Source organism: Chrysemys picta, chromosome 11, assembly GCF_011386835.1.
Source record: "Chrysemys picta bellii isolate R12L10 chromosome 11, ASM1138683v2, whole genome shotgun sequence".
Classification (NCBI taxonomy): domain Eukaryota; kingdom Metazoa; phylum Chordata; order Testudines; family Emydidae; genus Chrysemys; species Chrysemys picta.
The window spans coordinates 14,123,842-14,151,312 of NC_088801.1; the positions used below are offsets into that span (position 1 = coordinate 14,123,842).

Here is a 27,471-nt window from a genome sequence, read left to right on the forward strand (position 1 = left end):
TTTTGTGGCAGCCACTGTCTACTACTCTGTGTTTATACAATGGGGCCCTGTTCCTGGTTGCTCCTTAAGTATTACTATATTTTCACAGCAGTGCCTCTCTCTCATATCGTGCTTTTCCTCGGTAGATTTCAAAGCCCTGCACTTTGCAATCGTTAACGTATTTATCTTCACAACACTCCTGGGAGGCAGGGCAGGACTGTTATCCTCATTTTACACATGGGGAACTGACGCACACAGAGGCTAAGTGACTTGCCCAAGATCACACAGAAAGGCTGTAGCAGAGCAGAGAACTGACTCCAGGTCTCTCAAGTCCTAAGGCTAGTGCCCTAACCACTGGACCATCCATAATAATGAGTCAAGTTAATGGAGCTACACCATTTACATGAGCTGAGGATCTCCCCCCACCCCTTCAACCTTAGAGAAGGAAACTGGAGTTTCCCATAGGGACCACTGAATTGTGCATTTTCTATTTAAAGAAGGCTTTGACTCTTGTACAGCACTATCAGGCTTTGAGATTATGAACAAAATATGACAGTCAAAAAGATAAGGTGAAGCGGAGAGATACCTGCAGCCAGTGTGATATTGTTCATCCTCATCAATAAATTGTGGTTGCTGACCCTAATGGTGTCGATTTCCTCTTCTAAGCTTTCGATCAATGTTTCTTCATCTTTGGTGTTCCTTCTGTAAAAGCTTCTCTCTGGAAGAGTTTCATTGTAGAAGGGGATGACCAGTTCCTCTGGTAAATGAGAGTCGTCTTCTCTTTGGATTTTGCGTATTTCCTCCTGCATGTTAAACACTGGGAAAATGGAAGGCATCAGGGAATAAATATTCTCAATCTCCTTCTATCATCCTGGGAAATTCCTGCTCTACAGGGCAATTTCTATTGACTAGCCCTGAATTCCTGTAAAACAGACACTTCTTTCTTGCACAACAGGTAGAATGTAACCTGAAACCGGGGCGTATGTACTGGGCACAGCTCAGCCATGCCTCCGCTGCTAATCTGGCTACACTGGTGTTTATACTCATGCTAGCTCAATGAGAGTACATTGAGCAGGGCAATACACCCCTAACTTAGTGCAGAGAGAGCCATTGGCTCTCATCGATTTATGTAGGCATTTTTAGTACGCCCTTCATTATTGTATCCAGGTGCCACATATGCCTGGATATGTGGCCAGATATGCAACATATCTAAATGTGCATCTGGGGGGGGGGGGAAAACAGTTTCTAATAGAGGGAGCCTTCATTCTTAGAGTGCTCGGGATCATCTACTGTCCTCCAAAAGTTTCTCTGAGGAACTGAAGGAAGGCGGACTTATCCTCTGCTCTTCATGGCACTCATCCCTTACCCCCCTGAAACATTGAGATCAGCTTCCTGGCATGAGGAGAGAGTGCACAAAACTCTCCCCATCCTGTAAACACACTCGTTCTGTGTGTCCTCTTTAAGAACCAGCCCTGAGTGACAGATGGGCAGAACAACTGTTTATAGGAGTGATATGGATTGCTCTTGGATATTAGCTGGGTAATGCTTAAATAGTCTACCTGGCTGTCTATTTATAATGCACTGATCATCACAGTATCTTAACTGGCTGAGCGAAGAAGGACTCTCCCAGGCAGGAAGAAAAAAGATATGAGAATGGTGGGAAGGAGGAGGAACTGAGGAACGGGGGACACACAAAGCACTCTGGAATGTGGGACAATGGTATGGAGGAGGGACACGTGAGAGACTCAAAGAGCCTCCTGGCATATGGCAGAGATGGAATGGGGGGCACTCAGAGCCCTTCCCATGGTGGGGAAGGGGAGAATGAAGAGGAGAATGAGGAACAGTGGTATGGGGGCACACAGAGCCCCAGGCATGATGGGAAAATGGGGGACACTAGAGGGAGAGGGGGATGGGGCACACAGAGCCCCTGGCATGGGGAAGAGGGGAACATGGAGTCCCATGAAATAGAGGGGTGGAAGAGTGGCACACAGGAGCTTGCTGGGGCAGCGACTGGAGGGATGCACAGAGCCCCTGGTCTGTACTGTATGCTCAGCCTATTGAAGCATGCAGCCCTCTAGGATGGCGTATTGCAAAAGCATCAGGCGCAGATATGTTGCTAATCATTACAAGCATCTTTGGATTTCAAGGCTTGTGGTTTTACCTTTTATCGCCAATAGTCCCAGGCCTAGAGTTAGCGTCATTAAGTAGATTGCCAGTGCAGTCCAAACACAGCATGCAGAAGGCTTCTTCTTGCTTTGTGGTTCTAAAGTCCAGCAGAAACAAGACAAATTTCCTTTCAAATCGTGTTCACTGTGACATCCTCTGTTCATTTACAGCACACACATTTCTTTGGCCAATTCTGTGCAAATAAAGTATTTGTACCATTCTTGAAACACGTGCCTTATCTACACTTGCAGGGGCATGTAGCTGCTGGGAAAAGCAAGCTGTGTGCACACTACAGTGTGTAGTTACACGCAACAGTGAAAAGCTCTGGCACCGGGGAAGTAGCAGGAAAAGGGTCTGGCAGGGGGGAGCTCCTGGAGTCTTTCTCCGCCGCCTCCCCCTGCCAGAGCCTTTCCCCACTGCAAAAACCATTCACTGTGGTGGGGCAAGGCTCTGACAACATAAGAGCATAAGGTCAGGAAGATTCCTGTAATAGAAGGCACTGTACACAGAGTTACAGTAGGAGAACTTGGTTGGTACTAAAAGGGGAGGAAGTCCTGTGAAAGGGCTTTAATTTTAGAAGCTACAGTATTAAAAAACACCACACCGAACTTTTGAAGAATTGTTCTTCAAAACAGCTATTCCGTCCCCATCTGCACACACTAAAAGATCCAGAAGCATGTGATCCTGAGAGCAATTTACAAACTCTTAGTTAAACAGGAGTTTCATGCAGTGAGTGCTAGGATTGTACAGGCTGTAAGTCCAGGCAAACTTAGAACATAAGAATGGCCATAGTGGGTCAAACCAAAGGTCCATCTAGCCCAGTAACCTGTCTTCTGACAGTGGCCAATGTCAGGTGCCCTTAATTGAGTTTAGCGAAGTGTATGATGCTGAGTCATAATGATTAAAAGGAGCATCATCTTCATTAATATTACAATAGAATTGTTTTGAGTCAGCAACAGTGTTTTTATATTCACCTGCAATTCATAAATTTACATTTTTGGTTAGCTTTTGGTGATTTGAATATCTGAAATATTTTAGGCATTGAAATTTTACACAATGGAAATGTATTTAGATTATTTAAAAACCACCAGAAGAAAAAATTATTAGTATTTGCTGGAAACTATCTCCTCAGCATTTTTGGCTGGAAGAGATGTGTCCCAGATACATCTCTTGATTAATGTTCAGATACATTTAGGAGCAAAAGTCACAGTAAAAAGGCATTGCATATGTAACGCAAATAGATCAGCTATTTTCTTCATAGAACAGCCTAAATACTTATAAATCAATTTAATTAAGCAATAAAAGTACTTTACCATATAGTTCAAATGTGGTGGTACCAGATGAAGCAAACCTAATCTTGTCTGACATTGTGAGTATTTTGGTATCATTCGAAATTCCATCTTCATTGTTACTCTTTGGATTTTCCATGGTGAATTTTTTATAGTTAACCTAGAGTCCTGTCAGATTACAGACACCGAGGAAATAAGGAACTTTCTACTTCATCTGCTGAATTTATGTCATCTGCTATGCATTCCGATTAACTTGATTTTTCTAGACTTGCAAGATACTTCTGATGTGGTAATTTGATCAGTTCCTCAAAAATCCTATAACTAAGATGTTTAGCTTCTCCCTTGTGCTTATATTAGAACACAATCTGGATGGACCCTGCAGTTTGATCCTGCAAGGTGAACTCAATAAGAATAAACAACAAAGAGTCCTGTGGCACCTTTAAGACTAACAGATGTATTGGAGAATAAGCTTTCGTGGGTGAATGCCCACTTCATCAGATGCACTATTCAATAAGAATAGTGAATGCTCAACATCACTCAGATTTGCTTAGCACTTTGTAGCATTTGAAGCCTAAGTGGCCAACCCATATGCAGGTAAAACTCCCACTGAAGCCAATATGATGTTTGGTTGAACACAGACTTCAGGATCAGTTCCTTAGGGACAGAAGGCTAAATGTTGAGTGTTAACACAATAGTGTAGCTTGCACTGAAATGACATTTAGTAAGTGCGCAAAATGAGCATGATTGGGGAAGGCACTAACAGGAACGTGTAAGGGTATGTCTACACTGCAAATAAAAGAGGTGTTCTTACCTCGGGTTAGCTAACTCAGGTTAAAATAGCAGTGAAGACATCACAACTCACCTTTTAACTCCTTTAAGGTTAGCCTCTTGAATATAAGACTATAGAGGAGACTGGGGTTGAACGCAAGCTGCTAACCTGAGTTAAAAGCTGAGTTGCTGTGTCTCCATTGCTATTTTAAAAGGTGTGTTCCTAACTTGGGTTATTTGCAGTGTAGACATACCCTAAAACAAAGCAGGGGACCTGAAGATCACTGAGGTGGATTTCAAGTAAAAGGAGTATGTAGAGAAAGCTGGGAGGGCTGATTTCTCTTATACAGTCCTTTTAGCCCTCGTCTACACTTGCAGCGGCATGTAGGGTACATGTAGCTACACGCTGCAGTGAAAAGCAGGCTGCATCTACACTGTGGTGTGTAGCTACATGAGGTGGTGAAAGGCTCTGGAAGGGAGGAGGCAGCTCCCCCTTGCTGTCTGGCTCTGCCCTCCCAACCTTCCAGATCCACCGCCCAGTTGCATTTATGAGGGGTTTGTGTAGCCTTCCAGGCTGTACTTCCTTCCTTTGTGATACATTGGGGCAGGCTCTTTGCTCCTTTTCTCCCCGCCCCTCTACAATGCGGAACAGAGGGTTAATTAACATGGTGATAAAAAATGTGTCTGGCCATGAGAGCCTTATTTACAGTCACGCCCCCACCGGTGAACTGATGATAGCAGCATCAGTGTAAAACTCTTTAGTGTAGACTAGGTTGATCTGTGCTGAGAGCTAAGTTAGGTAAACAGGGCTCCTGGTTACCTACAAAAGGACAAATCTTATCGGCAAATATGAAACTGCTGAGGCATTCTGATTACTTACTGAACTTCACCCAAACCACTCCAAGGAAGTTCACATCATCTCTGCTAGGACTAATGCATTAGTACATTACTTTGTGAAAGTTTGGCCTAATGGGAGCAGCATCAGGCGTTTAAGTAATTACTTAAATAAGAAATGACAATAAGAGAAGGGCCACAGGGCACAAACGGATCTTTAGATGAAGGAGAATGCTGATCAAACCTTGCAACTGGGATGACAGTGATAGAGAAACATAATAAGAAAGTGATTTGCTAAAGGCTGCGTCTGCTGAGAATCACAAAACTCCCTATTTTTCAAATTCAAATACACCAGGTCTCATCGAATCAACATTACAAAAGTGGATCCTGAAAGCAAATGAATGGCAAATGCTTACGCCTTCCATTATTCAAGAGCATTACAACTCATTATCATCTAACAAGCTATTTAACAATATGTTTTAAAACACAAGCACACAATTAAGAAACAACTGTAAAATAGGACTAGAAGATTGGGAATCCTATAGGATTCCCAACTACCTGATGAGATTTTGCAGTACTCCTGGTCACTGATGTCTTTATTCTAGAATCCCAGTAATCAACCTATTGGTAACATTTTGCATATGGTAATTGTGGGATATGCATGAAACTATGATGCTTTCCCCCCTTTTTTTAAAATGCCATGTACTTGATCTCTACCTTTCTCAGAAGCCTGCCAGCATGGAGAGACAGCAGCCAGTTTGCTCTGAGAATTGCTGCAGCCCGTAGGGAGGAGGAACACACACTGTGCTCTCTCAGGGAACATAAGTCAAGTGGTTCTCAATCAGGGGTACATGGCTGAGGCATGTAGGCCCAAATCTGCAAGGGTATTTAGACACCTAGTTGCTGTTGAAATCACTGGAAGTTCAGTGCCTACATACATTTGAGGATGTGGGCCTTGGTCTCTCTGTGCATCAGTTCCCCAGCTGTAAAATGGAGATAACAGCCCTCCCCTACCTCACAGGGGTGTTCTGAGTAGGTGACCAGACGTCCCGATAAAATCAGGACTGTCCCAATATTTAGCTGTTTGTCCCACGTCCCAACCGATGTACGGTCGGGACGCAATTTGTCACGATATTTGGCGCCTGGCCGCCCCTGACCCTAGGAGCCAAAGGGACCTGCTGGCTTCTTCCTGGGAGCCACCCCTAGGGTGACCAGACAGCAAGTGTGAAAAATCGGGACGGGGATGGGGGGGGTAATAGGAGCCTATATAAGAAAAAGACCCAAAAATCGGGATTGTCCCTATAAAATCGGGACATCTGGTCACCCTAGCCACCCCAGATAAGCGCCGACCAGTCCCTGCCCCAACCCTCAGGTGAGGAGGCAAGCGGCGGGCGGGGCAGCCAGGGGCAATGGGGCATGCATGGCATGGCCAGATGCACATTGGTCCACCTGGTCCTGTGCTGCCAGCGTGGCCCTTCTTGTTGGGGGCGGGCCCACACAGCTCCCCCACCAACAGTCCCCAGACCTGCTATGCCCAGTGCCCCCCACAAACCTCCCCACAAATGCAGAGTGCCCCGAAACCACCACAACTGCCCAGAACCCCCCACACAACTCCACACTCCCTAGTTCCCCAACACACACAGATCTCCTCCTCCCCCGCAACCCAGTGCCCTTCCCCACAGCCCCCCCCACAACTACACAGTGCCCCACACAGACCCCTCTGCCCAGTGCCCTGACACACACAGATCTCCCCCACTGCCCAGCGCCCCCCCACAGACCCCCTACTGCCTAGCACCCCAAAACACACCAACCTCCCCCACTGCCCAGCATCCTCCACCCCATTACAGCCCAGTACCACCCACCCCCACAGACCTTCACAGACACTCCCCCACACCCTGCCCCCCTCCTCTTGCCACACTCACCCACTCTGCTGAGGGGGAGGTGACTTTCAGCTGGGCTCAGCCAGCAGCGTGGCCAGGGCTGGAACTGGAAAGTCACGGGCTGGAGCCGGGGCCCTGCCAGGCGCGCCATTTCAGATTTTGGTGTGTGTGTGGGGAGGGAGGGGGGAACAACTTTAGCCGTTATTCCAAGGGCTCCTTAGGCTCCTGAAAACTCTAGGGGTTTTTTTTGTAGATGGCTTAGAAGTTAGCTGACAGGAGAATTGTATCTAATTCCTATGTAAAAAAGAGGAGTTAATAAATATCAGACCCACTCAACTCTAATACTAACATGTTCTCATCTTGCATCAAGTCACTTAAGGAACACTGGTTAGGTTGAAACATTTAATGTACATTCTTTGTCACTAACTCTTGAATACAATTGAAACAATTGTAGAAAAATCTAGATGACTTTCTATCACTTTTTTGCAGTTCATCAAGCTTGGAATAGACCATTTAACTTTGGAAACATCCTACGAGGGCAAGGCCCCATGAGTTTATACTGCACCTGCCTGGGGCTCTAGAGGCGTTACCTCACTACAAATAATAGACTAGAAACTGACCTTAAACAGGAGTGAAACTGACACTTTCACAGTATTGCCAACCCCAAATGTGCAAAAATCCTGAGTCAGGCTCACCAAAAATCATGAGATTGGCTTTAAAATCGTAAGATTATGTAAAAATAACAGATTTGGGGTTCTTTTTATTTACCTTCTGCTTTTTGAGCCTTTAAGGTGCACTGGGGTCACATTCTGAAGCTTTCTCCACAGCCATGAGGACGAGAAATCTCATTTTTCTTTAAGAATGAAGGCTGAAATCATCATATATCCACTTGACTCCAGGAGCTGGGGCTTTAAGGAAAACGATCATCTTCAAGAGACTCATGACAAAATCATGAGAGTTGGCAACACTGCTTTTACTTCTGTTTAAAGGCTAGTTACTGGCCAGAAGGCTTTTAAACACAAAACTACGGCGATTGAGTTGCAGTTCTCACAGGAGAATATTTAAAACCAAACACTAAGAAAATTCTATATTTTACAGTTGAGGAAAAAAAACAGACTTCTAAGGTATCTCAGGGCCACTGCAGGCAGGAAAGGAAAATAAACAGGCCCAGGAGCTCTGGGCAGCTCTTCCTCTTGAAAGAGAGTTGGAGGGTCAAATCTTCTAGTCCTTAAATCAACTAAACCTTTATTGCCATCAGTGCCTCCACTCATAGATAAAAACATCACAGTGAACATGTGATAACATGTGTGGTCAATAACTATACACTTCATACTTAAATATCTGAGCCATCTTACCCCGTTACACATCTTATATGCACTGGCTCAGGGACTGGATTTTCTGGCATATTCTGAACAGTGCTGAGCACACAGATGGTGAATAATGCAAATCATGACAATAATCGTCGACTTTACGGACTCTGTGGATGCAGTTTCTGTTCTTTGTTCTGGAATTGTCCTGAATGCAGCTGAAACCCTAAGAAACTGAGGCATAAACACATTTGATACTTAGATGACACTTTCTCATTCCTACCTGTTCTCAAACTCCGAACAAAAAAATGACAAAACAAAATGGTTTGCAGTTTACATGTAAAATTGCCCAGCAGCCATTGCTGTACAACTCAACCTGGGGCAGAACCTGCCACCCTTGGCAGTTAAGTGCTCTCCTCTCATCTGAATGTACCACAGGTAGAGTGGGAACTTCTCTATACACTGCTAGCCCCGCCTTGGGTTTGACCCCTTCTTTTCACCTACGCCCCCAAATCTCTCCCTTTTCTGAATGTAACCTAGGGTCTGTGCTATGCTGTATTTTTTCCTGAGTTCTCTCTAAAACAACCCCTCCTCCCTCTCCCCTCCACAGACGGATTCCTCTTGTAGAAAGCTTATGTTCAAATGAATGTTCTTTTTGCGGATACAGACTAACAGGGCTGCTACTCTGAAACCTCTTTTACAGGCTAAACTTCCATATCTTTAATTTAATCACCAGCCCTTTCTTATCTTAATCACTCTGCCTCTGTTTGTAAACAAAACACTGACTCCCTGCCCCAGGGGCACCTCTCCTCTGCAGAACTTACATTTCACACTCATGCTGTGCTGTAATTAAGAGCTCCACCTGGGAGCTTCCACAGCTGTATGAAACTCTTGGGAGGAGCTTCCGCCCTCGCCCACTAATTGGCAGCCTTGGGCCATGCGCCCCTGCCCTGTGGCTTCTATTGGGGGCTGGAGCTGGGGCCATAAGCCCATCCCATGGCTTGTGGTGGGGGCTGCAGAAGGGGCTGTATGCCATAGGCACTGACTTCGTGGGTGCTCCGGGGCTGGAGCACCCAGGGAGAAAAATTGGTGGGTGCTGAGCACCCACCGGCAGCTCCCTGTCCCCCTGCTCCAGCTCACCTCCACCTCCTCCGCGAGTGCGCCACCACATCCTGCTTCTCCTCCCTCCCAGCACTTGCGCCGTGAAATAGCTGTTTTGTGGGGCGGGGGGGTGGGAACGCGGTGCACTGGGGGAAGAGGCGGGGCCGGGGTGGGGATTTGGGGAAGGGATCCAATAAGGGCAGGGAGGGGGCGGAGACTTTGGGGAAGGGGTTGGAATGGGGCAGGGCCAGGGGTGGGGAAATGGTGGAGTCAGGGCAGGGCCGGGGCGGAGGGGGCACGAGCCCCCACTGGCGCTGGAGAAAGTTGGCGCCTATGCTGTATGCCCCCCTCGCAGCTTCCTAGGGCTGTGCGTCCCCCTCCCCTATGGCTCCAGTTGCGTCCTGATATTTTACTCCTGCGATCTGGTCCCCCTAGTTGTGAGTATAAACATATTAAAGATTGTAAGATGCTCAGATACTGCAGTAATGCAAACCAGGTAAATGCCATGGATGCATAGAGACTACAATTCAACACCCCTTGTGCTTAATCCAGTATCCCCACTCACTAGCATGTGAGACTTTCGGAAGCCGGGGGCAGGCCCTGTTCCATCACTCATAAGTGCCAATTTTCTGGCAAAAGGGGTCTCTCACTGCTAGTTATATTGTTAAAGCTACTTTATAGACTATGCCATCAAAAATTTGGAAATTTCATAACATGATTCCAACAGGGTGTAAACCAAAACAAATGACAAAATCTTCCCTGAAGAATCTTTCACCCGGCTCTAATATACGTTTATATCACAGTAAGGACGAAGGAGCGATCATTTATTGGATTTGCTTCCTTAGCCTCCGCTGCACATTCACTATAGCTGCTGGCTCCTCTCCTTCTGTGATGCTTCAGATCCTGCTGTGCTATCTCTGGCTGCACCAGTTGATTGACTTTGATTGTGCAATGGGGTTACTAAATAAGGGGAAAACATGAATGCTGAAGCAGGGTGCCCGACTGGGTGGAGGGCTTGCTAACGCAATGTGATTATTAATAAAAGAGCAGCTTCCAGCACATTGTAGGGGCAGGAGGAGGATGAGCGGCTACACCCGTGATTCCTTTCATTGACGGTAAGCAAAGGGACTCATTTGGGATGCTCACCATCTTCAATCCTTGGGCACATCCCTTCCAGAAGAACAGGAGGGCCTTAAAGACAGGGGCTCTCTCTCAGCACCAGCAACTGCTGCTCTTCTCCTTCACCACCTGTCACCTCTTGGACATCATTTTCCTTCCAGCCAGGGGTCAGTGTAGCCAAACAAGCAGGAAAACCTCCCTCTCAGAGGGAGCTGACAGCCTGGCTTTATCCTCGGTGGGGCATACCAACAAGGCCCGAGAAAATCCTTATACTTTGTCAGCACTTACGTAGCTTGTCATGCCAGTGAAGTCTTACTGATCTGAACGGACTGACTCCAGGGACTTCACCCACATGACATTCTCATAAGTAAATTAGGGAAATGTGGTCTAGATGAAGCTATCATAAGATGGGTACATAACTGGATGAAAGATCGTACTCAAAGAATAGTTATCAATGGCTCATTGTCAGATTGGGAAAATGTATCTAGTGGGGTACTGCAGTGATCAGTCTGGTGTCCAGTACTATTCAACATTTTCATTAATGGATTCGATAATGGAGCGGAGAGGATGCTAATAAAATTTGCAGCTGACACCAAGCTGGGAGGGATGCAAGCACTTTGGAGGACAGGATTAGAATTCAAAATGTCCTAGATCAATGAAATTAATAAGATTAAATTAAATAAAGACAAGTGCAAAGTATTACGCTTAGGAAACAAAATCAAATGCACAACTACAAAATGGAGAATAACTGGTTAAGTGGTAGTACAGAAAAGGACAACAAAAATGAGTAGGTGTATGGAATAACTTCCATATGAGGAGAGATTAAACAGACTGGGACTGTTCATCTTGGAAAAGAGACAACTAAGGCAGGATATGGTAGAGGTTTATAAAATTATGAATGGTGTGGAGCAAGTGAATAGGGAAGTGTTATTTATCCTTCACCTGACAAGAACCAGGGGTTGGCCAATGAAATTAATAGACAGCCAGCTGAACACAAATGTAAGGAAATACTTCTTCACACAATGTACAGACAACCTGTTGAATTCGGTGCCAGGAGATGTTGTGAAGGCTAAAAGTATAACTGGGTTCAAAAAAGAATTAGATGAGTTCATGGAGGATAGGTCCATCAATGGCTATTAGCCAATATGGTCAGGAATGCAAGCCCATGCTCTGGGTGTCCCCTAAGCCTCTGACTGACAGAAGCTGGGACTGGATGAAAGGGAATAGATTATTCGATATTTGCCTTGTTCTGTTCATTCACTCTAAAGCATCTGGCTTTGGCCACTGTTAGAAGACAGGATACTGGGCTAGATGGACCATTGGCCTGACCCGGTATGGCCGTTCTTTTGTTCTTATGTTTGTTTTCCTGCGTTTTGTTGGCTTAGTGAGGTACAGTCTTATGCTCAACTTGATGACATTTCTCTGTTTGTAACACGGTAACTTTTTAATGCCCCATCAGACCAATGCCAACATTGCAGAGAATGTTCTAGGCATCAGTAGGTGGAACCCTACCTTTTTTAGGGAAAAATCAGGAAACTGGAAGAGGGGAAACATGGGATGGGGGGGAGAACAGGAGACAATGGTGTGAGGGAGGATGACATGGAATACACAGAATCCCTGGCATATGCTGGATGAGAGGGTGGGGAATACAGAGCCCTGGGCATGGAGAGGACGAGGGGATTGCGGGGGCGGGGGATGTCCCTGAAATAGAGACTTAGAAGGGTGGCACACGGGGAACTTGTGGGGGGAATGGAGGAATGCAAGGAACCCCTGGTGCCTGCAATGCGTTTGGCCTATGGAAGCAACAAAGTGTGAGCCCCTCTAGTTCAGTAATGTCTCCTGCTTCCTGATAGCAACCCCATGTCTGCATTTCCCTGTTAATGCGCTGCCTAGCTAGGCTTTGCTCTGACAACCAACACTTTTTTAAACTTCTCTAAGAAACTCGATAAGCAAGTTGCCCCCGCACTACAGCTTCCGCACAGCTTTCTGACCAAGATAATTGCATCCAGAAACCTGAAAAGCTTAAGTGTTATTTGCTTCCAGACCTTTTCAAAAGTAATACCCCGGCACTGGCTTTACAATATTACACCAGTATTCTGCTCCTCTCACCGGGAAATCTCATTTGTTTTAGTGCAATTACTCGAAGAATAAGGTGCAACTCAAGGTGAGAAATGCCAAGAAACAATGGTGATGGGCAGCACACCCTAAGGTAAGATAGCAAAGGGGGCGGAATCTGGCCTTAGTTTTATGCAAATGGTGTGCTCGGGTGCAAAAAAAAAAAAAAATAGGTTTACTTTTAACTCCTTTGCCTTCTGACTTTCAACTTCCAGTCAGGATTGGGAGTGAAGGCCCATCCACACCAGAAAAGGTTTGCCACTCTAGCTATACTTGCAAACTATCCTAGTGTAATCTCAGTTTATACCAGGGGAAAAAAAAGTTCTTTTGGCAGTATGGTTTATGCTGGTTCCCTGAGCGAAATAAGCTACACACACAAAGTACTTTTATGCCAATATAATGGTGACTACACTAGAGCTTTTGCTGGTATAAAAACGGTGTAAAAAAATGCATACCCCTAAGCGACACTGCTTTATCGGCAAGGTTTCTAGTATAAACCGATCCTGAAACACAGAAGGCCATGAGAGTGGGAAACAAGAGTTTTATAGAAAATAGGAGGCACATGAGAGCTGCCCGGATAACTGATTGTATGCTAATAACTTTACACCAGACTCTCAGCCTGAACTTCAATAGTGTAGCTACAAGATTGTTGATAAATTGGCTTATTTAACCTCTGATTCACCTAATTAGTGTGTTTCCTGTCTCTCTCCCTTTAAAAAAACAAAACAAAAACATTTCATTATTGAAATGAGTATCAAACACATGTCCAGCCTTCAATTTTACAAACACGGGGCCTCATCCTGAAAGCACGTAAGCACATGAGTAACTGAGAGACTAAGGGCCCAACGCAATGCCCAGTGAAGTCACGGGGAGCCTGTTGAGTTCAATGGTAATGGGCATTGAATCGGGTCCTAAGTGATTCGTCCATGGTCCACAGCCAGTCACTGGCAGAGCTAGGAACACTATCAATCAGGCTCGGGGCTCCCAGTTGAACACCTCATTCACTAGACTACACTGTACTGGGTGCAGTTCTGGGTACCCCATCTCAAAAGCGATACAGCAGAAGGAGGATAGGAGTCCAGATAGGAGTGAAAGAACTCATTAAAGGCCCTGCAGAGACATTCACATGAGGGGAAACTGAAAAGACTAGACTGAATCAAACCCCTGGATCTGAACACCAGTGGGTCAGTGCTGGCCCTTGTGTTAACACAAAACACTTGGACTCAAATATCGTCAGACTCGGAGTTTTCAAAATTCAGATCCAAATTTTCCTGTTCGGGCCCATTTTTTATAACGTGGCCTGGCAATTTCCCCAGAACTGGGGAGGTGTGTCAGCAGGAGATATTTGCAGCAGGCAGGGCCCCTTTACAGTGCAATATCTTACTCCAAAGAGCGTCTCAATGCCCAAGGGAGGGGACCATTTGCGTTGAATCTCCTTGGGCTGATTATGGATTGGCACCAGCCTCCCTGCTTCCCTTTGAGACCACCAGCTTTACTTTTCTCAGGGGGATAGCCATGAAATGAACACATTGCTTTGCTCATCTCTTCTTCCCCTGCCCGGGACGCAGATTCTCTTATTCCCCAAAGGGAGCCAGGAGTCAGCACGGAGTACATGAGTGGTATCAGCAGCAGTAGGGAGGGGTGTGTGTGTGTGTGTGTGTGTCAGAGAGAGAGAGCGCGAGCCCGCCACTGCTGTGCAACCTGAGAAATGGAACCAGGCACATCCTGAAAGTCTGCGTGTGTGTATACAGGTTCCACAGCTGTGGGCAGTAGCACGCACCTGCCGACTCCCCCGGGATTCATGAAGAAGCACTTGTGCTAAAGCAATAAAAGCTCAGATGCTGGAGGGCTGACGTGTCTCCTCCCTAGCTTTGGCGTGTAGAGATTGAAACCAGATTTCTTTTCTGTGGTGAGCTACGTTAATTTGTGCGCCACCAGAACCTGCTCCCCTCCAACCCATCTTTAGGCCCTGCTGCATCATGAATTCAAGGAACCACCTGCAAAGTATTTTGGAGACTCAGACCTGCTCTTTGAGGTGAATTAACGCCAGGGAGGCCCCCTCAGCCCAGTAAAACGGTCAGGGTTGCTTAAGGGGGCCACCCTCAGAGAAAAAAACATGCTCTGTAAGAAAAGAGCTACCTCTGACAAGCAACATTGTTCTCCAAAGATCCTATACATCATCTGGTCCCTCCCATCTGAACACACAATTGTTCCCTACACAAGTAATATCTGAGCCCAAACATTTCCCGGGTATAAAAGCCAAGTTGGAAATAGGATCATGAGATACACAAAAACATGAGCTCTATAAAAATCAGCCACATTCAAAATGGGTTCCTCTCTTCTAATGACAGATTTCAGAGTAGCAGCCGTGTTAGTCTGTATCCACAAAAAGAAGAACAGGAGTACTTGTGGCACCTTAGAGATATGCATCCGAAGAAGTGGGCTGTAGTCCACGAAAGCTTATGCTCTAATAAATTTGTTAGTCTCTAAGGTGCCACAAGTACTCCTGTTCTTCTCTTCTAATGGGCTATTAGAAACAACAATTACAGCTGGCATGATGCATCTTTTTGAGTTCAAATCCGCACACGGGAGCTCTGAGCTGGAGAGGAGAAGTAAGCGGATCCCTAACTGTGTCTTGTTTAACTTGGCTGTTGAACTGCTGCCCCTTTGCATTTCATAAAGAAGCGCAGCAAGTTTTCCCTAAGCACTACTGCATCATTCAGGAAGGCCCGCAACTGTCAGATTCCTAAATCAGACTCCGGATTTACACTGCTGTAACTAAGGTAAGAATCTAACACATGGTCTCCTGCTTGATGAATGGCACCACGCAGCAACTTGTCCTCTTACGGATCCTGGCCGGAAGTGTTGCTCTCAAGAGCCACCAGCTACTGGCAAACATTTCAACTTGAACCACCGTGAATCTCTGGCCACTCTAGTCCCATATCACTTGTCTGGCGAGCAGATATGTGCATGAACAAAGTTGAAATATTTCATCCAGTGGTAAATGCTTTAAACTTCTGTATGAAGGACAGCATAAAGAACTGAGTGTGCATGGTTACTGAATGCTGGGAAGTCAAAGAACATGCTTCACACCCCACTATCTTGCAGCTTCCTGCTGTGAGCAAAAGCCAGAGCCACAATTCAAACTGTCCCCCAAATTATGCCCCTTTACCCATTTAGCAGAAATCAGATCACTCTTATGTGTATGCAACAAGCACACTCAATCAGGCTAATACTACTCTGGGTTCAGCTCTCATTCTGAACATAGCAGGTAGCTGACTTGGGACCATTTGCAACACAGGCATAGTTTAGAGCAGCGAGCTGTAACCGAAGCTGAGGACCAATCCGGAGGCTGGATTGGGGAAATGCAAGTGGCTCCCCTTCTCAGCTGCACCCACCAGATAATGGGCAAAGCTGACTGGGGCAAACTGCAGTCTATAAAGGCCACTCATCATTGGCAAGGCAGTCGGACCAGCTGCCTCTGCCTAATCCCGGGCTGCACCTCTGCAACCCCAGTACTTGCTTTGGCCTTTGGCAAGGCCCCAGACCAGACCAGACCCACTCCACTCCCAAGCAGCCAGTTCCTTTTCTCTCCACAGCTCAAGAGAGACTAACCCAGCTCCTCCCTGAGCCCTTATAACAGGGCCAGGTGTGGCCTGATTGGGGCGTGGCCCCAGCTATGGCTGCTTCCCCAATCGGCCTAGCCTTTTCTCACCAGAGTGGGGTAACTACCCAGCTACAGGGATTTATTGGATTTACAACGGAGAGTTCAGCAGCTGCTTCTCAGCACTCTGTCACACATTTGAATACACACATTTTTATTTTCTTGCTGGCCTTTCTCAACTGAATGAATTACGCTGAATCTTGCCACTAGCAGGTCAGGTAGAGAAAGGTAATTAATTGTACCAGTCAGAGTTGGGCATTTCCACCTGGGCCTATCTTTGCCAGCTGGTATCTTCCATTTTCTGCCTGCAGCTAACTGATCAATGTATAATTCCCCCATCCTTTCTCTATGTCGGACTCCTGTTGTTCTGATTAACCTGCCAGCAATGAATGAAAGATACTTTGCAATGCATCCCTGCACCTTCTATAATTACATCCCTCTGTACAAAACTTGATTTCCGTGAATGGAAATAAAGCCCAGCTTAAATAGAGGAACTTATGTAGAGGCCTGAAAGCTGGGACCTTCAAAAGTACCCACGGGAGGCAGGTGCCCAATACCCATTGGCTGTAATTCCCTTAGGCACCTTTGGCAAAGCAAACCTATGTTTGTTGTTGAATTGATTATAATTTAGACAGTACGATCTCTGGGGCAGAGACTGTCTTTTTGAGCTGTGTTTGGACAGCACCTCACACAATGGGGTCCAAGGCTGCAGATCCGAGGCGCCACAGTAATCCAGTAATAAATAAATAAATAAATAAATAAAATAAAAACGTGGTTCAACACAGAGAGGCTGATCGTTTAAAAAAAATAATAATCCAAATAAAGTCCCTCTGTTCTAACAAAGAAAACAAGACTTAAAAAGACACTTTAAAGAAATAGGGGTGGTGAATCATGTTTTCATTATTGGTCAAATATTTAACTCTAGCCCCATAAAATAATAAGACCTGACTGTCATTATTTACCTTTATTAACTGGAGTCTGAGATTTGTGATTCAGTACAGCGCTCTTGATGGGATTGAGAAATCCGATACGGAAGTAGCTGCTTTATATTCACCGTTGTGTTTAAATTAATTTAGCGGATGTAAACACCTGCACTGCACATTGTTTAACCTTTCCAAGCCATGTGCAGCCCCAAGGCTTCAGGGCCTGATCCAAAGCCCACGGATGTCAACGGGAGACTTTCCACTGTCTTCAGTGGACTTTAGATCAGTTCCTTGGTGAAGCAGATCTCCTTTAAGTGGAAGTCACCTCTTCACACGCAAACCCCAAGTGGTCTGGCTTGGTGTAGGGGACTCAGTGGGGTGGGGGGACAGAATTCACACTCTCCTGAACCTGGGGCTCCTGGCGGCTATTCCAGCCTTTTGGATAGAAGGGCAGCAGACTGCTCTCTGCATCCCTTATGTGTGAGGAGGGGGATTGGGCCACTAGATTCACATAGCTGTGGTGGTTCCCGCGGGCTCTTCCGGCCCACTACAAAGCCATCTCCACACCAGCCTATTCAGCACCATTGCATAGTCCGCATTTGCAGTCTGCATGGGGTGCAAGAGGCATCTTGTTTGCACTTGCTCTGTCTACATCCCCCGCATCAGCCCATTGTAGGACCTAAATGGTGCAGAGGGGCCAGCACCCTGTGCACCACAGTGAACTCCCTGAGCCAGCCAAGCATTTAAACACTGCAATCAATAGGACCACTCGTGTGCTTGAAGTTCAACATACACGCAAGTCCTGGGCTGAATCCAGGCCTAAATAAATGGAGTATCTGGATCAATGCAGTCAATTGGATAGAATACCAAAAGCCTGACTCTTACTACTTTTGCATGCACACCCCAAATGGGTTTGCAAGGAATTCAGGGGCAGGCTGTAAGCGGGTATTAATGACCAAATTATTAGACAACTATCATGTATGCCCATTATCTGCTGTTTTGTGCCTCCTTAATTATTTTAATTAAATTGCAGAGAAACCTAGCAGGCCAGTAATCAGCTTTCACTGGTGTGTAGTTGAGGGAGTATGACCAACGCAACAGGTGTTAATCATTACAGGACTTTGGCTGCATAATGCCTTTAAATCTCGGGCTGGAAGAGTCTGCTTATGAAATCATGCTGTTCCCATTAAAAATGGATTGATTTTCAATGGATAGCTTGAGATTTGCTTGGAGTGAATCTCTGCCAAGAAATGCGTAGAGATGAGAAATCAGATAATCCTGTAAGATGTGGTCCCACTTTCAGGGAAAAAAAGTGATTTTGATCTCCCTTCCCCCTTCTATAAATTAAAGCATTCACATGTTCTGTTATAATGATTGCAGACTGATGGAGTAGCCCTAGTGCAGGCAGACTAAAAAGAGAGATGTCAACATGCCAATAAATGTATGTGCCAGACATAAATATAGTCAATGTCAGACTGACTATCTAAACACAGAGAATAAAAGAGAGACTTTCTTTCTGTATGGACAGTAAAGCCAAATCGTTCACAGGAGATATACTTCCCCCCTCTCCTTCCCCAAAAAACACCTTATGTAAGGCTCAAGTCACAAACTTAGACCCTGATCTAGATTTCAAACACTCATGCGTTCAGGGGAAGGCTGATTGAGAAATTAGATCTAGGGTTTTAGCTCAGCCCATTATAAAGATTTGCACTCAAATTTTCAAAAGTGTGCACTCATTTTGTGTACCTCGATTGCACACACAACCTGAGACACTAGATTAGAGGCCACTTAAATGCTTTAATGCCACACTTCTATAGTCACTTTTGCTGTCCATTTGCTCGAGACCAGTGGTTCCCAAACTTTAACAACCTGTGAACCCCTTTCACTAAAATGTCAAGTTTCGCGAACCCCCTCCTAAAAATGAATATATCCAGGGATTTTCTCCTTTACCTGAGTATAAATTATAAAAGCAGTGATCTTGGAAATATAAAATTTGTTTTTATAACATGCTTATTACACACTATTTATTATTAATTATTATTCATCATTACAGTATTTTATTACATTATGAAAACAGCAACACTCTTCCAAGATCTCCCTTTCCTTTGGTAGCTTGTATCACTTTGAATAAGCCTGTTATAAGACAAGGCTCCTATGTTTCATCAAGGAGTATCAGATTTGAAACAACATGAAGGTATTTAAGAAGGCAACTTGAAGAGTTCCTCCTACACAAGCATTCAGGTCTTGAGCAGTCCAGGCAAACAACGCATGTTACAACAAAGCTTAAACTTATGTTTTTTAAAATTATTATGAAGAAAACTAGCTGCCTATTTAATTTTAAAAACAGCAAAAAATATCCACTTCCCTTTCCATTTCTTATAAGGAGTCTTGAAGTTTAAATCTCAGTGTGATAGATATGCTTGCTTTGATCTGCTTAGCTCTTGGAAGTCCAGGGGCTCTGGGCTGCTGGCCCTATGGGGTCCTATAGACAGCTCTGTCTGCCATTAGGGATTTTTTCCCCGAGAACCCCCTGTAACATTTTGTGAACCCCCAGGGGTTCACGAACCCCAGTTTGGGAACCACTACTCTAGACAAACAACAAAGAGTCTGGTGGCACCTTAAAGACTAACAGATTTATTTGGGCATAAGCTTTCGTGAGTAAAAACCTCATCCGAAGAAGTGAGGTTTTTACTCACGAAAGCTTATGCCCAAATAAATCTGTTAGTCTTTAAGGTGCCACCAGACTCTTTGTTGTTTTTGTAGATACAGACTAACACGGCTACCCCCTGATACTCTAGACAGATATCCAGTGATCCAAAACCTCCTGATGGGGATCAGTGCTGAGTCTAATCTGAAGTCTTGTCTAGGTTTGCACTGATTTAAACTGGTTTAGTTAAAACAGTGCAAACCCTTGTGTGGACCCTCTTAAAGCAGTTTTAAATTGGCTTATAGCGATTTCGCTTAAGTCAATAAGAAACAGGCTTCCACAGAGCTCGTGTTCTAGCTTTTATCTCTTTGGTTTACAACAGAGTACACTTTGCTTGGAAAGCACCCACAGATAACTAGTTGCTGAATAACTCACTGTAACTAAACACATTATTACAGTACCCAAGCCTACTCCTCATGTCAAGGTTCAGTTCCTCTCTTTCAGACACCTGTCCATAAATGTCCCAAATGATTTTGGGACCCAGTGTAAGTGCTCTTAAACAAAACTATATTTTACTGGCAATTTTACAGAAGCTAGGACAAAATTAATAAAATAAAAAATAAGTAGAAACAAACATGTCTAGTCAAATAGTACAACAGTGGCTCTAGGCTGGCACAGAGTTTATATTACATGATAATGAAATGTTTCTTATTAGACTGGGTTGGAAACGGTCAAAAATTGCTTTTCACTGAAATTGATACATTTAGAAAAACTTGCAGATTGACAACATTTTGTTTAGAAAAAAAATGAATCAAAGCATTTCAGTAATGTCGAAATATCCCATTTTGACATTTTCAGAATGAAGTTTTGAGTTTTTGAAATGAAACTCGTTGGTTTTTCTTTATGTACAAACATTTTAGAAGGATGAAATCGGAACAAAATGTTTTAATTTGATCAAAACTAAATATTTTGAGTGACCCAAAACAAACAAATATTCAGAATTTGATTTTGTGGGACATTTCAATTTTTTTATTCGTTTTTTTGGTTTTGTTCCATTTCAGAATGACCGGTTTTTCAGAATCAGAGCATTTCTCACAAAATGGCAAACCCAGTGTCCCACTCACCTCTGCTTAATATATCAGGGAAAAAAAGTTGCCTATTATTTGCCCAATCTAATGTGACCTGTTTGTGCCTGGCAGCTATTCTATGGATGTATCAAAGAATCGGTGCCCCGCTCTAAATAGAGATGTTGTAGAGACAGGCCGTGGCAGTTAAGTCTCAATTAGCATTTGGCATTACCTCAGCTATATTCAACACATAACTATCTTTTTCCTTTTGCAAACCCGTTTTTTATCATTCAGAAGCAAACTCAATTATAATTCTTCCCAGGCCAGACATGAGATCATTTTCTCTTCCCCTCTCATCAATGTCCATCAGCCACTCTTTTGTTTCTCTAATGATTCCCAATCAGTGTGCTGGAAACAGGCCTGGACGTGGGGCCTGGGAACTTGCCAGCAGGCAGCACTTGAAGGCTACATGCCAATAGAAAGATTTAGTCCAATAACAAGAGGAGAAATATCAGGTGACATCAAAAACCTGGAGCAGCTTGGTCTTGTTAGTCATTTGCTCACTCTCCCATTGTCCCGTTCTTCCTCCCCCAGACAAAGGGCTCTGATATGCCATCAAGCTGCTGTCCTGAGCTGGAGGCAAGATGGAGAAGCAACAACCTGTGAAGGCATAAGGACTCCAGCTGCTGCTCCTCCTTTTAAGGGGATGCAGCATGTGCTGTCCTGTCTACATGCTGGCCGGTGCAGCACAGAGGAGGTAGGACAATATTTACACCTTTTCCCCACCCCTGCATGTCTCTTCTTTGCCCAGGATCAGTCTGAAAGAGGAGCATGTCACCCGCCTGTCCTTGCGCTCAGGAAACAATAGTGTCCTATCCCGGGTTGTTACTGAGCAGCCATGATAAGGCTGAGAGCGCTGTGTGGGGAGCATGGTGCCATTTGCACTGGCCCTGATACTTGCCCACAGTATTCGCATGTTACCTGGCTAATCCACACCGTGTTGCCTTTTATCTTTGGGGCGGTTCTACTGTTGGATAAATCCTGGCCTCAATGAACATCCTATGCAGCTGGCTTGTGTGTTGGGGAATTCCTTAGGGGCCAGAGGGAGAAGGAATCCAGACCGAAAAAGGTTTAAAAGTTGCTAAAATTCCCCAATCTGGCTTATCTGTTCAGTCTCCCTAAACCGCTGCCTTTCCCTGAGAGATTCAAAACCATCATGGCTTCTTCAGTCAAACCCTCCTTGTTACAGGCCCTGAATCTCACCCAGCCAGGGAACAGAAATGATATCATGTGATGTACATGGCCAGTCACAACTAAGCAGCTCATCTTATATTACAGGTCTCAGGTATCTGAAAACTCACGGGGAACTGTTTCTCACCAATTATTGGATTAAAAACACGCTCCCAAAACCTTCAAATAACAGCTTGCTATCGGATTGAGGGTATTCCGTGAGCTGAAAAAGAGGCTGAATTCACTGAATAAATGATTCACTGCAATTGACACACTAAATGCTAGTAACAACTTTCAGCCCCTGTGGACCACTTGGGCTGGTTTTGAAATGACCAGCTCGAGGTAAAAGGCTTCAGGCCCCCTGAACTATCCAGTCCCATAATTTTCTATCATATAAATCAAAGAGCTGTAAAATCACAAGTTAATAATTCTCTGTAAAATCTGTAAGCCTGGGAAGGAAGGTGCTATTCATCAGTCTAGGACGGTTTGCGGAGCATTGTATCTCTACGGCATGAAAAAGACACAGCGTCACAATGGGCCTGGTCAGTGCCGTGATGTTTGTGTGGAGATGTTGCAGGTGTGCAGTGATGTTGCACTGTGTATGTGCGGGCCTTTAGAACACACATCCTGTCTCTTACAGCGTGTTTGTACAGTCTCTAGTACAAAGCTCGGACCCTGCTTGAGGACTGTGGATGCTACTGCAATGCAATAACACCAATACTGATTAGCAGAGAGCTTATCAAACTGAGGTGATTTCCTCAGAGAAACATAAATAAAATCAGGACTGGGGGTAAAGACACCCTTACAGTCTGGTCAAATGTAGCTATCATATAGATTCTATCCCAGCATGGATGCGGCACAATAAATAATATGGAGTTAATAAAATAAAGGCTGAAAATAGGATTAGAGTGGCATTTGAAAGGAAATATGCTTTCCGGGCTACATTTCCCACTGTAGTGTGGGGGGAGTTAGCCACATAAATCCTATTAATGCTGACTGCATTTGTCAGATAACTCCATGCTTGGTTCTTAGAAAATTTACCTCCTGGTGTCTTTTTTACTTTAAGAAAATTAAAGGTTTCGAAATGTTTTCTAGTAAAGTGCATTTACAAGGAAAGCACATCGAGTCAGACTCAGTTGTAGAAGCTTAATTTTAGTGGAGGCTGCATATGCATTTATTTATCTAATTTATTGTAGATGTAATAAAAGTCCATATAGAAGCTCTGAGCATCTTAATGATCATTAAACTTATAATACCAACGATAACCACGCAGCAGACATAAATACTACTGTACAGATAAATGAACCCCACTAGCAAACAGCAGTCAATAAGCCAATTTACCTCAGACAGCCGATTAATCAAAATGGAGAAGCCCTTTAGCCTCCATCCTTCACAGGAACATACCCTCATCCTTCCCCAAAAGCCTGGGTCAAAGAATTTTACAGCATTCCTGGAAGGTCAAGTGTGGGCTATTTTGGATGCAGCGGGTAGAATGTTCTAGAGCCTATAGTTGTCACAGAGAACCCCCCCATGGCAGCCCTGGTCTCTTTGATAACAAGGGAGATCTACCTAGAGCACCTCCGCTGGCTACTGTGGCAGTATGTCATGGGAAGAGAGTTGGTCTCTAAGGCAGGCAGGACCCAGGTCATTTAGGACTTTATGACCAACCAACACATCCATGAAAACTGTTCCTTCTCTGCAGCAATACACAGTATTTGTGGGGATTGGGGAGAGCTCCGTTAAAGTGTCTTTAAGTTTCCCGAGTCAATAAACTTTACAGGCTGGCTTTGTAGCCGCATGGCAAAGAAAACCCAGCCCTTGCCGCTGACATTAGTTCCAGCATTTCACACCACACGAGTGAGTGCATAGTAAAGCAATAAAGAAGAAACTGCTGTATGTGATGTGTCATTTTGGGGTGGCTGGGGATAGTAATAAACCAGTCACAGGTGAATGCTTTCATCTCCTAAGCGATCTATAAATAGAATGCCATGTAGGGCAAACTTTCTTTATTGATGCTGATTGTCACTTTTCTATCACATTCTTAAAATAAAAAAAGTTCCCACTTTACCAGTGTGAAAATGTGCGTTGCTTTGCTGCTTCTGCCCAACTGTTACCCCTATTATCTTTGGTGACTTCAAACTGACTGGACATCTGTGGTCTGATTAAGTAGCTGCTCTATGTGACTGCAATGTAATTCCATTCTCTTCTCTAGCAAAATGCTGCCGCGTAGATAAACAACTTGACTAACGCGGGGTAACAATTGTGAGCTGTTGAGTCAGGATGAAAATTACTGACAACATTGAATTTGTCCACAAATATACTAAATGACAAATCATTTCAATGCGCATCTTAGGGCATTTTCTTTTCTTCCGCTTTTAGGGCCCAATCCTGCGAGCCCTTTGCTCCCACTCAGCCCCCCTCTGGAGATGATCTGTATCTCAACTCTTGGGCCCTTGAACTCCCACTCAGCAAAGCACTTAAACACGTGCTTAATTTTATGCACTTTAGTAATCCCATCCCTAGTCCGCAAAGCACTAAAGCACAGTGTTTATGTGGCACTGAAGTCAGTTAAGCCAATTAAGATTAAGCACGTGCTGAAGGGTTTTGCTGAATCGGGATGGGATTACTCAATGCTTAAATTTAGCTACATACTCAAGTGCTCTGCTGAATGGGGGCGTTGGTGCAGTTAGGGCCTGATCCTGCACCACTGAAGTCAGCAGCAGAGCTCCTGTTGACTTCAGGGATGCAGGATCTGTGCCGTAGTGCTTTCACCAGCCTATCTGAAATCTTGGAAGGGTGGGTGGAGTCCATCACAGGCCCACTCCTTCAAATGTGGGAGGGCCACAGAGCCGTGAACCAGCTAAACAAGGGGTCAACCAGTGATAAAACAGAAATGGGATCCAAGGTGTGAAACAAGGGAATGCATTGGGGACACTGAACAGAGAACCCCGGACACTGGTCACTGCTCTGCTAAGGAGCCCAAAGAATCCATGGATGCTGCCTGGAGGACCTCTGCCTGGAGACATGGAATGACCCCAGAACAGACAATGGCTCCACCATAGCAGAAAACCTCCCTGTTGAGTTTCCTCCTCAGAGGAGATATGCAAGAGAGGGAGGAGACAGGGTGTCCTTCACCTCCTGGAGCACAAGGCAGGGGAGACAAGAGGTGGGCAGTCCCACCAGCCACAGTCGAGGAGGTCACCCAGCGACACCTGTCAGGAATTAGGGCCTGCAGCAGAGTCAGTCTCTGGGCAATCCAACAAGCACAGCTGCCCTGAAGTAAGCTGCCTGATTGGCTATGCCATCTGATTGGTGGGAAGAGTCAGCAGACCAGCTCTTAAGTCCAGCAGCAGCACCTCAGCAGCTGTTCAAAGCATTTGCCCACAGCTGCAATAGCTCCCACTCCTGCCTTGTTCCAGCCTTGCCCCTGCCTCATACCTGACTCCAGGTAACCCGGCTCTGACCCTCAGCTCTGATTCCTGACTTCAGTTCTGGCATCTGCCCTCTGACTCTAGTTCTGACCCTGGGCTCTGATTCTTGGCTGCTGACTCCTGTTGTAACCATTGGGCCTGACTCCTGCTCTGACCAGTAGGCTTGACTCCTGTACCAGCCACTAGGCATGACCTCCTTACCTTAGTCAGGCAGCAATACCAGCTGGGACCAACCTCCTGAGCATTGAGGGGTCTCTCCCGGCCCAGGAAAACGTGGATTTGCAGCAGGGTTTCAGCCAGGGCCAGCTCCAGGCACCAGCCAACCAAGCACGTGCTTGGGGCAGCACCTGGGAAGGGGCAGCCAATCTTGGGGTGGCGGGGGCACTCGGGGTTTTTTGGTTTTTTTGGTTCGGTGGGGCAGTGCTCGAGGTTTTTTGTTTGTCTGTTTTTGTTTCAGTGGCGCGGCATGGGGGGGAGGGGGCTTCGGCGGCGTGGCACTGGGGGGGGCGGGGGTTGGCGCGGCACAGTGCTCGGGGTTTGGGCGCCCCAGCGCGGTGGCGGCGCGGTGCTTGGGGGGGGCAGGGGTTTTGATGGCGCGGTGCTCGGGGGGGGGGGGGGGAGGGGGAGGGTTGGGCGGCACGGTGCTTGGGGCTGTGAAAAAGTTAGAGCCGGCCCTGGTTTCAGCAAGGACAAGTTTACAGGTCCTGAGGATGTCCCAGTAGAAGATAAGCAGCTCAGAGGAGACCTCTCTGGTGGACATAAAACAGTTGCCAGTCACAGTGGAGCCCTTGAAGGCGTGGCAGCAGGCTCCATGCCGGACTAGGAGCAGGGCAAGCACCTTAATGATGTCACCAGTTTGACAGCCCTTGAGGCTGAAGTCTCTTATTTTATCCACAGGGCAGGTACCGCAAAGGCAGCAATTAATGCTGTTCTGCAAACCTACACAATCTTTGGATAATATCCCAACTCATCGCTGAGCCAGGATACCGTCCAGGCATCTACAAGTCTGTGCTCTGGGAGTCCATCCGGGGAGGTTGTCAAGCACATCTGTACTCCAGTAGACCATCCCCAGAGGAAAGGCAGCAGAAGGGAATTGCTATGAGGGAAAGCCAGGGAAGTCTCTGTGTTCTCTGATCCCATTCCTGGACTAAGGGCAGCAATGGCAGGTCAATCACTTTTGTTTGTGGCCAACCAAGATGAGCCTGAGCTCCATAGCGAGGGCAGCCTTTTCCTCATAGAGGCATCCAGGGTGAAAAATACGCTCCAAAAACTCATCCCTGAAGCACAAGCAGCAACATGCTACTAGCTGCATGAAAGCAACCAGCTCGAAGAGCATGTATTCCAGGAGTTCACCCTGCAGTGCAGGTGGTAAAAGGAGGATGGCCACATCTCCATACACTCAGCCATGAAGAACCCAAGTCTCCAGGCGATAGGGAAGTGGTCTGTAAAGAAGCCCAGACTTGGAGCCTGGGAAGCAGAAAGAGACAAATGCTGAGTGATACCTGGGGGAGGGGAGATCATAGAGTTTAAGGTCAGAAGGGACCAACAGATCATCTAGTCTGATCTCCTGCATATCATAGGCCACCAACCAGCAACCACACACTAAACTCAGCAACCACACACTAAACTCAACAACTGAAATTAAACCAAAGTATTACAGCCCACAGGAGGCCAGACTATTATGTGCTGCAGGCAGAGAATAGGAGGGACTGAGGTGCACCAGTGCCCAAAGCCCCCATAAAAGCAGGGAATTTAAGTAAAATATACCCTGATAATCCTGGCAAGAAACCTGCACCCCCTGCTGCAGCGGAAGGCAAAACCCCTACCAGGTCACTGGAAATCTGACCTGGGGAAAATTCCTTCCCCGCCCTGAGTGTGTCAGCAAGAGGTGAACACAGGAGAATAGGAGTTGCCTTACAAATTACAGTGGTCCATCTAGTCCAGCATCCTC

General features: G+C 45.7%; 1 protein-coding gene and 1 long non-coding RNA gene across 8 annotated transcripts in view; one reads left to right on the forward strand and one right to left on the reverse strand.

Moving 5' to 3' along the window:
• The window catches only part of MARCO (macrophage receptor with collagenous structure), a 34,761-nt gene extending 18,613 nt beyond the window's left edge, over positions 1-16,148 (reverse strand). For 4 of the 7 annotated variants that reach the window (XM_065561587.1, XM_065561586.1, XM_024102655.3 and 1 more), the window contains exons 1-3: positions 3,459-3,596; positions 2,141-2,242; positions 566-796 (exon numbers count right to left, since the gene is read on the reverse strand). In XM_065561587.1, the coding sequence (XP_065417659.1) occupies positions 566-796; positions 2,141-2,242; positions 3,459-3,573 (448 nt within the window). In that variant the 5' untranslated portion in view covers positions 3,574-3,596. Of the gene's footprint in view, positions 1-565; positions 797-2,140; positions 2,243-3,458; positions 3,597-7,684; positions 7,825-8,271; positions 8,452-15,956 lie in introns of those variants that run through there. The other 3 variants (XM_065561588.1, XM_065561590.1, XM_065561589.1) reach the window with 3 other exon arrangements.
• Positions 1-21,579, forward strand: part of LOC135974312 (uncharacterized) — a 33,750-nt gene extending 12,171 nt beyond the window's left edge. The window contains exons 2-3 of the long non-coding RNA XR_010591539.1: positions 12,575-12,652; positions 21,454-21,579. This is a non-coding gene — a long non-coding RNA (uncharacterized LOC135974312). The remainder of the gene's footprint in view (positions 1-12,574; positions 12,653-21,453) is intronic.
• Positions 21,580-27,471: the final 5,892 nt, after the last annotated feature.